The 13819-nt window shown below is 35.2% G+C and overlaps 1 protein-coding gene across 2 annotated transcripts in view; it reads left to right on the forward strand.

The window, feature by feature from the left end:
• The window catches only part of SACS (sacsin molecular chaperone), a 60096-nt gene that overhangs the window by 31431 nt on the left and 14846 nt on the right, over positions 1–13819 (forward strand). For both annotated transcript variants that reach the window (XM_055802354.1, XM_055802353.1), the window contains 5 exons: positions 1452–1537; positions 5221–5332; positions 6656–6802; positions 8085–9567; positions 11202–11293. In XM_055802354.1, coding sequence (XP_055658329.1) covers positions 1452–1537; positions 5221–5332; positions 6656–6802; positions 8085–9567; positions 11202–11293 — 1920 coding nt within the window. The remainder of the gene's footprint in view (positions 1–1451; positions 1538–5220; positions 5333–6655; positions 6803–8084; positions 9568–11201; positions 11294–13819) is intronic.

Below are 13819 nucleotides of genomic sequence, written 5' to 3' on the forward strand. Positions count from 1 at the left end.
AAAAGTTTCTCCTTCAGATTTGTGGAACCAGTTTTGTGTTAAATATGACCAGTGCTAATACTCAAGAAATATCAGTTCAGCTTTTGATAGGATGCAGTAAGTCATGATCTCTAGACAGGGTAGTTTTTGTGACATACGTGGAGCAGCTCTGCTCTTGGATGTAAAGAGTTAGAATGATGTGTATCTTCAGTCCTATCACTTTGAAGTTACTTGTCTTGTTTTTGTGGTTCCCATAGTGAAATGGGTAGTTTAAACACTTCCGCCTGCCTGCCCAACTTAGACTTGGAGAAGATTGGTTTCTTGGTTTTAGAGAACTTAAGAAACACCCAGGCTTTCCTACTGTTAATCAGTTCACCTTATTTTGGAAGTTTGCATAATGCATGTTGACTTCCATATACTTCTATATACTGTAAAAATAATAACAGAAGTTAGAAAACACTTTCCACTCTTTCAGCTGTAAGTTGCAATTTCTTGGTTTTTTTTTCATTGATGCTATTAAGTTACCTTAAATAAGTGATACAGAAATTTTGTAAAGACAAGACGTTTGATGTTGTGACGATGTTCTCCCAGCAAATAGATCTATCTATCCCTTTTTTCCACATTGCTGAGGATTACATGGTTGGTTTCCTTATCATATAATTGTTTATTCTATAATAAATATAATGTGTGTATTTGAATCTGTGTGCTTGATAAACATATCTATGCAGAAGAGGGGGGAGAGAGAGATTATTTACTTTATTAACTTTAAAAGGAAGTGACAGATGGGGCATCAGTTGAGGACTGCATCACTAACATTTGTTTGGAGCACATGTTTTAGAGGGTTTGATTTAGTGAGCTGCTCTTTAGCCTCAGACTGGAGTTTGAATTGAAGCGTATTGAGTCTTTCATTCTCTTAGAGAAGAAATTCATGATGCTTGGTAGTACCTTTCTGAGACTCTTTTCCCTCCTGTGCTAAGAAGCCCAGGTACCACCAAAGCTAGCGCAAGGCCTAGCACCATGGTATGCCAGAACAGGAGATGGACACTAGATCCAAATTGTACTGAGCTTGTGCGTAGCTTTCAGTAGGATCACCACTGGCTAGTTAGAGACACTCTTGCCCTAGAATACTGTCCTGCTACTTAAAAAGCCGTAGTCCTTTAGAAGTTGCTGCATTTGAACATCCAGTAGTTGGGAGTATAACTGGTGCCAAGACTTAGCTCCCAAATTTTTTTCCATCTAGATATGAAACAAGATATGTCTGCTATTTTGATAAAAATATTTATAATGTATTATTACAGTTGATTTTGGAAATACAAGATTGTACAGTATCAGGCCTTGAGTTAATTTTTTAAAAAATTTAAATCTCCCATAATTGTATAATGAGGTTGTGTGTGTGTGTGTTTGTTTGTTTTTTAATCTGAAATTAAGTGCATTGCAGCATAATACACAGATTCTTGTTTGTTTGTTATTAGGTCGTTTTGGACAAACAACTCCACCACTTGTTGATTTTCTTAAGGATATTTTAAGAAGATACCCAGAAGGAGGACAGATTCTTAAGGTATACAACAAATGGTATTTTTAGCAGTCATTTAATGTGCATGACATAATACCATTAGTTTAACACTTTCCAGTAAATCTTGCAGTTGTATCTCATTAGTTATTCATTGTAATAGAGGAGATACATGTTGCCATTTCTGTGGACAAGGCAAAGTGAGTCGTGGAATTGTGTTTTGGTTTGTTTTTTTATTCCTTGTGTTTAATGTTTCTGAGTTTGCTTGTCACAGATACCATTATAATTTATAAAATATAGATAAATAAAAGATAAATAGATAAAAATAAACACAGAAGTAATAATTAAATCAGAGACTTCATGATGTACTTTGAGTGAGCTATCAAAAATATTTATTTTGCCTATTACTTTATGGTTCATGTCTGCTATAAACTATGGTCAAACCACATAGTAGTATATAAAATTTTGGGAAGGTGTTATCTTAGTATAAGATTAGGAGAAGCTAGGGATCTTAATACAAGATTTTGCTGTGGAGTTTCTTGGTAGCTAAATACATTTTCCTTGGTGAACTATGACAGTATCACGAAGTTTCATTATTAGATTAAGAACACTTTCAAGATGGCTTTTGAGTGGCTTTTGGGAGACTTGCTCTAGAGTGATAAGCATAATGAACCCATCAGTTTTGTATGGGCTGAAAAATATTTTTAGTCTAGACATTGGTTTTCATAGTGAAAGAATGTCACAGGATTTTCTGAACTGAGGTTAGTGTTCTTTGTGGTGTTTTATCATTGGTCCAGGAGACTGCGAAGTTTGCAACATTAGGGCATGTTACGCTGTCGTGCTCTACATTTGAATGTTGAATGTTACATGTACAAGCCTAACAATGAAAATGACAACATTGATTTAAGCACTAAAGATTTTTTTCAGTAAATAGGATGGTGAACTGGTAGAATGGAGTTCACCTCACCTTACTTTAGATATGGCTGGAGCACCTCCCCTGTGAAGAAAAGCTGAGAAAGTTGGGGTTGTTTGGCCTGGGGAGAAGAAGGGTCTGGTGAGACATTATTGTGGCCTTCCAACATACAAAGAGGGCTTATGAGAAAGATGGAGAGACACTTTATGCCAAGGCCTGTAGTGGTGACAGGATAAGGGGCAATGGTGTTAAGCTGAAAGAGGGTAGGTTTAGATTGGACATAAGGAAGAAATATTTTAGGATGAGGATGGTGAGACACTGGAACATATTGCCTGAGGAAGTTGTGGATGCCTCATCATTGGGAATATTCAAAGTCAGGTTCAATAGAGCTTTGAGTGATCTGATCTAATGAAGGATGTCCCTGTCCATGGCAGGGGTGTTGGACTAGGTGATCTTTAAAGGTCCCTTCCAACCCAAACAGTTCTATGATCTCAAGAAATACAAATAATTCCAAATTTGTTAAATCCCACAAGGGGAAAGACAGGTGCCTATAGGAGATGATTTGTCTGATTTATCATAGCTTCCTATGCTAATGTTTGAAAGTGTCATTTTGAATTTTTTTTTTTTTTAAGAGCGTCTGGGGTGTTTAGTTCATGGTTGGATGTTAAACTTCTCAGCCAGGATGCTTCATCACATGGCTGTTAGGAGATTTATTTCCTTAGTATATGGGAGTACTAGGTTCTAACTAATTTCATTTGGTACAGATATATGTGTATATCTATCTGTATACATAAACCACACAAATACAGATGGTGTCAGGTGATGACAGTTCCTGCTGTCTCTTGGAAGGTTTTCTTTGCAACTGTGGAACTAGAAGTTGATTAATTTAGTGTGAATGCTTAAGATAAGCATATCTTCAATTGTTTTGGCAAACTGCATCCTGGATATGTTCTGAGCAGTGTCTATGCATAGGATGGGTGCTTACATTTTTACTGTTTCCTAGTACTAGTTGAATCTGTAAGATGCATTTGAATCATGAAAGGTTCAGACCTTCTTAACAATTTAGACCCAAATTTTCATTCCAACATGAAGAAATAAGGTAATTATTCCTTAATGTCCTTAGAAATCAGATAGGTATATCTAAAAGTAGAAATGTTTCTCTTTTCAACAGTTTACAAGTTAGAGTTAACAGGCTGTTATGGAGGGATTACTACCAGGAATTTTGCTGATCTGATTGATTTCACTGTTCGGATTCTTCAAATACAATGCTATTACCGCTGAATGTAGCAGATGCTCCGTGTCCCACAGCATGAATGCAAGTCTCTGACTACATTGTGGTTTCCATACTTAGTATTTAATATTTCTAGAGGCTTTGGCTATCTTTCTGTGTCTTCTTAGATGATTGCTGTGGTCAGAATTGCGTGGTTTTTTTTTAATTAAATACTTGTGGAGATTCTTTAAAAATGTATTACTTACGCTGAACTGTGGGTATATTTCTTGCTATCTCATTGTGCTTCAAAATTATGTAAAGTGGCAATATAAACAGTATGTTTTGGTTACTTGTGTGGTATGCCTTACAGACTGAACGTATTGTCACAAAGTGAAAAGTCTAGTGGATTAGGGTTTTGAAACCAGATATTGAATAGCAAGGAGCTTATTTTACTGTCAAGAGTGTGTTAGAATGCAACCTAAATATCTGCTGCTAGGTGATGTGTTTTCCTTAAGTAAAGATTCATCTTGCTAACAAGCCTTTTATTTTTATGCATAATTTAATGGAGTTTATGTTGTATGAGTACACTGCATGTGATGTGATGTATTTACATAGCTTTTCAATTCAGCTGAGATACTTCCTTATGCCAAACTTAGATACACCCACACAAACATACACACATGTGTGTACGTGTGTTTATATATATGTACATGTGAGTGTGTATCTTTGGAGCCCTGATACACTTTGATTCAGTGTAAACAGAACATTGTGTGAAGTTCAAATTCTGTAGGGATGTATAGTCGTGCTTATGTGTCTGCAGCGTATGCTGTTGATGTAAATGTGACTGGCTAGGCATACTTTATTAATGGTAGTGTTTACAGAACTAGTTTATTGACATTTTAGTTATTGGACTTTTCCATAGCTCTCACCACTACTAATACTATTTAACAAATACTCAGTCTTAATGTAAGCCTCTTTCTATTGCATGGGCTTCATTCAACAGGTGAGATCTGTTGGCTCATGATTTACAGAGTTACTGGTCAGAACCCTTTGGCAGCCCTTTGCTGAAAGGGTGTGAGAAGTGAGCACCATGGCTTTTGAATGGTTGGTTCATACTGTGAAATGTGAACTTAAATGGAATTCAGCTGATGTAAAGAAGAGTGCTGTATATTGCCCTTTTATGACTTGTTGCTTCACTGTTGTCTTACAGCTGTTGTGTGGGCTTAGCAGTGAACATTGATATTTTTGTTGTTATAATTTTTTTGTGCTGTCTTGCATTGTTTTTAGGCTTGAGCAACTCTAATTTGGAATAATATAGCAGTAACAGTTTAGTAGCTTATTTCTCAACTTTGTAACTGTTAGTGTGTGGAATTTGAGCTCCAGATTCAAATAATGTTTATAGTATTTGTCTGAATACTCCTTTTATAATGATGTCTGTTTTCTTTCAGGTAAACTGGATAAAATAATTTTGGTTGAAAAGTATGAAAACAATTACACTTGAGACAATTGCTTATTATTTTCTACAGCTTAAATTGGAGGGCCATGGCTAGAACATGCGCAACATTACTACATTATACTTTGTTTTTGTTTGTTTTTTTGCTGCCTCAGGAACTGATACAGAATGCAGAAGATGCTGGTGCTACAGAAGTTAGGTTTTTATATGATGAAACTCAGTATGGAACAGAAACTCTGTGGTCGAAGGACATGGCGCAGTATCAAGGTAAACATATTTTTTATTAATTTTGGCCGTTATTCTTCAATATGCATGTGGTTCTGTGTGTGTGGGGGGTTGTTGGTTTTTTTTCCCCCTCTCTCTTTTTTTTTTTTTTTCTTCTTGCTGTATGGAAGTGATCACCTTATTAGGTGCATATTTTGTCTATGTCCCAATATTGTTCTTTTCCAAAGCCAGTGTGGCAGTTGAAGGCCTTAAACTGTTTTCTTGTAGATTGTCAGTAGCAGCTTTCCCACTGCTTCCAGTTAATGCTGTTTGAGAAAGCCTTCATGTTCTGCTTTATTCTAAGTCCCTTCTTCCAGGGTGACTGTGTATCCTGTGGCTTATTACCCTGGGGTCACTCGATATTCCAAAATACAGGAAGAGATTTTTAGTAGAACAAATAAAGAAGGCTTAATAGGTAAGACCTAGGAAAAAAGAATTCTTGGGGTATTAGACAGTAATTTTTAGATTTTCTGTGTATTAACCTCTACATTTTGAGAGCTATCTCCAGTTCTTAATGTAAAGATGACCCTGACCCCTTCAGCGTTCTCCAGGCAGTTCTGTTTTCTTCCCTATCTTTTTCTCTCTCATACCAAACTTTGCACCATGCTGCCTGTATATTGCAAATGGAGTTTCTTGTAACTTTCAGGTTTTTATATCTTCTAATACAGCTTTGTGATAGAGGTCATTTATGTATTTATCAAACAAATTAGTTTGCATAATCATCCTAAAAGGCATTCAGCATGATTTGAAGATTACAGTGATGGATGATCCACTGCATCCTGTTTCTAGCTTTTTTCAGTTGTTAATTAGCTCCATTGTGTCTTCTAATTTGAATTTGTCTCACCTAGACACGGGTTATTGTTATATCTTGCCATGTATTCCCTTCCAGTGGAGGTTTTATTAGACCGTGTTAGTACATCTTTCAAACATCCTTTTGATAGACTGAACAGATTGAGTTTAAGCCTTGTGCCACAGGACACTTCTTTCAGACGTTTTGTTGTTTTCTGCATTATGTTCAGTTTTTCAGAATCATTCTTTTAAAATGTGGACACCAGAACTAGATACCACATCAGAATATAAATCTCTTAAGTAGCATATACGGAGGTAAATCCATCTCCTTGCCTTTAGCTTTTGCTGCTACTCTGTATCTCCCGTTCATCACCAAGCGTAATTTGATGTCAGCTTGAATCATAGCTTTCCCATTAAATTTGCACATGCATAATTTAAAGAAATACTTTCTTAGTTCTGTAAGTTCATTTCCTAGAAATTTTAAACAATAAAATGTTTCCTTCTGCCATCTTTTTAACACTTGCCTATTTATTATAGGGCCAGCGTTTTATGCATACAATGATGCAATTTTTACCCCTGAGGACTGGCATGGTATACAGGAAATAGCAAGAAGCAGGAAGAAAGATGATCCCCTGAAAGTTGGAAGATTTGGAATTGGCTTTAATTCAGTTTATCATATAACAGGTACTCTCAGTAGATATTTTAAAATGAAAATGTTGACATTTTAAATTGTTTAATTATTTTAGATATTCATCAAACATTTAGTATTTTCTCTATAGTGCATTTTAAAATTGGATTGCTGGCTAAGTTTCCTTAAGAAGCATTCATATTTCCTAAAACTCTAGAAGGTATTATTTGGATTTTGAAGGTTTTTGGAGGAGATTTGTTTCTTCTAGTAACATCAGTACTTAGTCCCTTATACTGAAATGAACATTCATTTACAATGTCATTTCAGTTATGCACTGCTTTTTATATTATAGAGGCCTATAATATAGGGTAGATATCTAAGTAGAAAATAAGTGCAAGTTTAGACTAGACTGAAACTTTTATGCAGGTTCCTTGCATACTAAGCAGTGATTTTATTTCATGGTAGAAAGGATATTCTGTAGCAGAAGTATTTACATTTACATTTGAGAGAGGTAGTGCATACTCTTTTACAAGCTGGTAGTATTCAGTCTTGAAACCTATTATTCTGGCAAAATGTTTTACCACTGTACAGAAGAAGCATATAGCGTAAATAGTGCTTACAGTCTACATAGTTATAATAGTACAGAATAAGAAGCAAATTTTTGCTGAAATAAGATCTTTAGCTTGTGAAGTTAGCTTGTAAGACAGGATGTTTTTTCACAATATTTTATCTAGTAGAGCATGAATAAAAGCTTAGTATGTTCAGTAGTTTGATAATTCTGGGAATTTATGCTTTTAAGTGTGCAAGATTACTGTTTGCAAGTCAAGATCTGCAAGTATGAATTTAATAGAATACATCTTTAGTAATTTTTTTTCTTCCTGAAAATATTGGAAAGATAGAATTACAGAGTTGAAAAAAATTATACTTTCTGTTGCTGACTGTTTGTTAGATTTCAAATAGTTGAATGACTATTTATATGTTTAATTGCAGAATAGGGGTGTGCTTGTTTCTTCCCTGTTTATAAGCACTGAATTATAAGTTATCAGAGTCATAGAATCATATCATGTAGGTTGGAAAAGACCTTTAAGATCGAGTCCAACCATAATCGTAGCATTTCCAAGTCCACTATTAAACCATGTCCCTAAGTGTCACATCTACACGTCTTTTAAATACTGTGGAGATGGTGACTCAGCCACTTCCCTGGGTATTATACTCATTCATTACTGTTTTATAACATTTGGGGTATTTTTCCCCCTTTTCAAAGTTGTTCCTTAAGCCTGTATTTGAAAAATGTGTTGCTTTAGGATTATTAATAGTTGTTGTTTTTTATGTATACAGATGTCCCTAGTATTTTCAGTGGTGACCAGATTGGAATGCTTGATCCCCATCAAACCCTTTTTGGATCTCATGAATCAGGCCAGTGTTGGAATCTAAAAGAAGATAGCAAGGAAATCAATGAACTTACAGACCAGTTTGCACCCTTCATTGGTGTATTTGGCAGCACTAAGGAAACATTTAAGAATGGAAACTTTCCTGGTACCTTTTTTCGTTTCCCACTTCGTCTGCAGCCTTCCCAACTGAGCAGCAATGTTTATGACAAACAGAAGGTTTTAGAGCTGTTTGAATCTTTCAGAGCAGATGCGGACACTGTGTTGCTCTTCTTGAAGAGTGTTCAGGATGTATCATTGCATGTTAGGGAAGCTGATGGAACTGAGAGGCTGATTTTTCGAGTAACTGCTAGTGAGAACAAGGCCTTGAAACATGAAAGACCCAATTCTATCAAAATCTTAGGAACTGCAATAAATCAGTATTGTAAGGGAGTTCCAAGCAATAGCATAACATGTGTGACATACCATGTAAATATAGTTGTAGAAGATGAGAGTGTTAAAGACTCACAGAAGACTTCTTGGTTAGTATGTAATTGTGTAGGTGGTCGAGGAATGTGTACTGAATTGGACTGTTTAGCTGATGACTTGAAATTTGTTCCTGCTATTGGAATAGCTATGTCTTTATCAAGTAATGGGGAAGAAAAAGCGGCTGTAGCAGACTTTTCAGGAAGAGCATTTTGTTTTCTTCCTTTGCCTCCAGGTGAAGAAAGCAAAACTGGACTCCCAGTTCATGTTAGTGGTTTCTTTGGTCTCACAGACAATAGGAGGAGCATCAAATGGCGAGAGTTGGATCAATGGAGAGATCCAGCAGCTTTGTGGAATGATCTTCTTGTGGTAAATATAGTGCCAAAGGCATATACCACCCTTATTTTGGAAGCTATCAAGCGAATGGAGACTGAGAAGAATTCAGATTTTCCATTGTCAGCTGAAAGAATTTATAGGTTATGGCCAGATGAGAATAAAATCAGGGTACCGTGGAAACCGATTGTAGTACCTCTCTTTAAAGAGCTGCTCCAGCATACAGTTATTTACTCAGTGAGTAATCAGTGGATAAAGGTAGAACAGGTGCACTTTTCTGAAATGGATGAGAGTTTGGAGTACACACAGTCTGTTCTCAACTACCTCCAGAATTCAGGGAAGCAGATTGCCAAGGTACCAGCAAATATTGCTAGTGCAGTGCATCTTACTATTTCTACTGCTAAAGCTGTGAAAAAAGTGACTCCTGCTGTAATACGGCAAGTACTGAGGAAGTGTGGGCACAGTGGACCTGCTGAAGAAAAGCTTCATCTTTTAGAATTTGTGCTTTCTGATGGAGTCTACAGTGAACTGATTGGATTGGAGCTTTTGCCATTACAGAATGGAAATTTTATTTCTTTTTCCTCATCTGTGTCAGAACAGGATGTAGTTTACATAACCTCAGAAGAATATCCCAGGTATACTTAATATTTTAAATACTGTTTGTTTGGTTTTGGTGGGTTTTTTTTTAGTTTAAATGTTAAAACAGAGCTTCAGACTGTTACTTGCTTATAAGCAAACAGGATGATAAGCAGCAGCCTGTACAGTAATGAAATAATGCATAGATAGAATTCATTTTTCTGTATATATGTACATGTTTGTGTGCAGATGTCTCCTTTGGAAAGTTTTACAGCTGCTGGCCATTATAATTTTATAAAGAATTGTGTGATCTAGGCTTTAAGGGAACACCTCAGGGTACATTTCAAATCACCATTTTTCTGGCAATTATAAATAGGAGGAGGTTAGAAATGTGCATACTAGGAAGTACATTAAATTAGGTAATGATAAGAGTGTTTATTAAACTTAAAGTTTGAGATTGCTTCAAGCTGGTTTGTTTTTTTTTTTTGTATGTGTGTTTTGTTTTTTTTTTACACAACATGCTTACTTTCAGTGAAGGGCTTAGTACTAATAACATACTGGTTTCAGAAATCAAGCAGATATTACCATGGTAAGAAGTGGGCTTGTCTTTTACATCTGCTCTCCCTATGTTCTTTCCAGTCCCTCTCCAATTAATTTTTTTTCTTTGCTTATTTCCCAGCTGCATCATGTTCCAATTTGGTTCACATTTTATCAGCCAAAAGAGCTTGCACTGACACTGTACAGGAGGGGATAGCAAAGAGCAGGCTAGCTGGAGTAAGTGACCTTCAGGTCACTGGGGAGAAAGCATGGCTGTTGGTAATGGACTCAGTTTGGTTAGCCTTATAAAACCGGTAAAAAACCATGTTATACCAGGCATAAATCTACTTGTTAGCTATGATAATACAGAAACTTGAAATAGTAATGCTTTATTTGCTTCTATTGTTGCTTGCAGTAATTATTTTTAATTTGAATGTCATAAATATGATAACTGACTTACATTAGGTGTTTTAAAACCACTTTCAATTTAAGAGTTTGGCTTTTTGCACATTCAAATTTGGAGCCTGCTGAAAAGGTAAAATAAGCTCTTAAGAATTTCTGTTAACACCTGTGGAAGAACAGGATTCTGTGTTGGTTTATGTATAATTAACATACCTGCTGTCAGAATTAAACTGGATAGTTATTTTTTATTTTAGGAAGACCAAAGCCCTGAAAAACTATTTAAGTGCTAATATAAAGGAAGGGAAGCGCAGGATGAGATGACTTTTGGTGACAGTAAGATGTGAAGTCCTAGAATTACATGTTGTATTTTTTGTATGCCTTCAAAAAGAATCTTTTAAGAGAGAATAGTAGGTGCAGTTTTACTTTTGTTTTTAAGAACATAAATAGATGAAAATTATTTTCTATTCCCAGTTTTAATATAAAAAAACCCAAACAACTTGCTTAGACCTGCTTTGAAAAGAACTGTAGTTGGAAAATTAGTTTCTTACTACTCTGTGCTTCTAGATGTATGATTTATTTCATTTATAAAGAAACACCCACTGAAAGCCCTATTCTGCATATGTAAGTGATTGCTTTGCATGCAACTGTTTTGCCATGATGATTACCATGCTGGTAATGGCTGTGCAGCAACATAAATGATGCTTTGCTAAAGTGTGTTTTGTTTTGTTTTGGTTTTTTTTTGATGGTGTGATAGATCACTCTTTCCTGGCCTGGAAGGAAGGTTACTTTCTGATGACTTGAAGCCTGAGGTTCTAGCTGCTTTAAAAGAAGCTGCCAAAAGCCGAGGTAATATGTCTCGTATTCTCCATATAGTGAAACAAATTTCTAATGGTTGAACACACTAGTTGTCAACTCAGGTTTAAAGTAATGTCTCTTTTGAAATTGAGTTCACATAAACAAGTTGGTCATCAAGGTATGATAGCCCATATTGTTTGAAGTGGGCATGACACAAATGAGAATTAAATCGACAAAAAGGCAAGGGAAGAAGGATGAAAATTTACAATAAAAGAATAGATACTTGCTTAGTAAGGCATGTGTTCAAGGTTCAGTAATTTTGTTCAAATAGTATTCCGCCACTCCAGATGGTCTGAATTGTATTTTGCATATGCAATAGCTATGTCATGATTTTGGCATTGTAGATCATCTCTTACCTCACAATTGCAATGACCACATCAGTGTATTTTTTTAAACCAGGTGAAACCAGCTTAAGCATCTAGCCTCAAGCATACTGTAGATCACATAATTTCATCAAGTCTTACCTCAGCCTTAATTCATAGCTTGTAGTTGTGTCCATGTGGACCTACTGAAATACTTCCTTCCAATCTTGGTCAAAAAACTTTGTGAAGAAGTTTGCTGCATCTGTAAATAAGATGCTTCTATGTTTAATTGCCTTCACAATTTATTTTGCTTCTTTTCTGTTTGGAATTTTTCTATAATTTACCTTTCCACCCTTGTGTTTCGTTTCAAATTTACCAATCAAATGCATAGTTTTGAGTCTCAGAAGTCTTTCCATGTAAACACAATTTGCAAACAAGTCACTCGTCAGCTTATTTTTAAACAGTACAAGAATATGGTAAGCTAATCTCCAATGTCTAGAAAATGTGCTTTAAGAAAAAGATTCTTATCTCTGGGTTTTTTTTAATTTGCTCATTTAATCAGAATTCTTTTTTAGACTGAAGATATTAGAACCAGACATAGAATACTATAAATCATTGTCTTGATTTGCTTTTCTGAATACCCTTTATCATGGTCTTCAGTCATTCAGTCACAGTGTATTTCTTCAGTCTGTGTTCTGACCTTTCCCCTTCAATCCTTTATATGTTCTCTGTTTATTGTTCTGCTTGTTCAGTTGGAAGCCTCCTTTCTCCATGGCTTGATCATTGCTTATTATAAAAAATAATAAGAAAAAAGAAAGATAATTCTGAGACAAGATGATAAATTTTCAAAGTATGGCAAAGCGCCCATGAAAACACTGAAAGAATTGGGAGTGACTTATTGCATAGTGTAAATATTTAAAATAATATAAATTGTATAGAAGATGTGAAATCAGTGCTGAGACTGTCAATAAATATGAAGAACAGCAAGTCTGAAACTGCTATAGAGAAAACCTTTGTTCTAAAAAGCAGAATTGTCAAAGCCTTTGGGTATATTATATGATGTGTGTCATGTATATTGTTGCAGTAGAATATGATTGTTTTAGTATTTTTTTCCTGTTACTTTTTCCAGTACTGTTTGTAATTTGTTTTAATGCAGACTATAAATTGTTGAAAGTAGTGATTGCTTTAAATTGTGCATCCAAACAGTGAATATTCTTAATCTGGGATAGAACCATAAAGAAATACTGTTTATTGTAGTAGTAATTTCTGGGACTTTAAAAGAACAGAAATATATAGGGATCAAGACAGTCACAGTGAGATTAGATGGATAGAGGATTGTATGGAAGACAAAATATTAGGTTTAAAAAATGCCAGTTCCTTGTGATGATACCTTAAATTGACTTTTGAGATGTCCTACACAATAAAATAAAAAATGGACCAAAACAACGAAAACAAAATACAGGTTTGACAGACTATATGCCATAATACATCTTAAACAGAAAAAGCAGAGGTGACTAAAATTGAAAAAACCCTATGTATTCATAAAGCAATCCCTTGCTAAGCTCCTTTTGGACATTCCTTCACTTCCAGGCTTGGTCTCTGAGTTGCAGCCAAGGCTATCTACTCTTTTTAGTTCCTGGGAAGTCTTTTGGTTGCATTTGAGGTCTTGCTTCTGTCTCTCTTCTTCCTCTGGCAGTTTCTTTGAATGATATTTTTCTAGGGACTTGTTCTTCGTTGGTAGTATTCCTCTTATTGATCAGAAGAACATATTTTTGTAAATTAATATGACAAGGTTAATTCTTCTAAATATTCTAGAAACGCTTAAGGACTTGAAGATAATCCTTTACAAGATTTTAGAGTCCTACTTTTCATTCTACCTCCTCCTAAGTTATTCTTCATTCTATTTTGCATAATTGTGAAGTACAACTGCAGTACCATAGAAGTTGTGCGTTATTATAAAAAGTATTAGAGGGGCTTTTGGTAGGTTTTGAAACCTTACCTGTTGCAAGTTTTATTTACATAGCTGTAGAAATTACATCAGAGAGATTCCTGATACAGTTGCAGAAATAGAAACTTCCTTGTATTATTTGAGAAGATGGGATGCAATTTTTAGAATTGTTGTACAAAGACAACCAGATCTTGTTATCTGATTTTTTTCTCTCCTAAAATGTGTACTGTATTTTTCTAATTAATAACTGTTGCTGTATTTAGTGTG

This window comes from Falco peregrinus, chromosome 4 (genome assembly GCF_023634155.1).
Source record: "Falco peregrinus isolate bFalPer1 chromosome 4, bFalPer1.pri, whole genome shotgun sequence".
Lineage (NCBI taxonomy): Eukaryota > Metazoa > Chordata > Aves > Falconiformes > Falconidae > Falco > Falco peregrinus.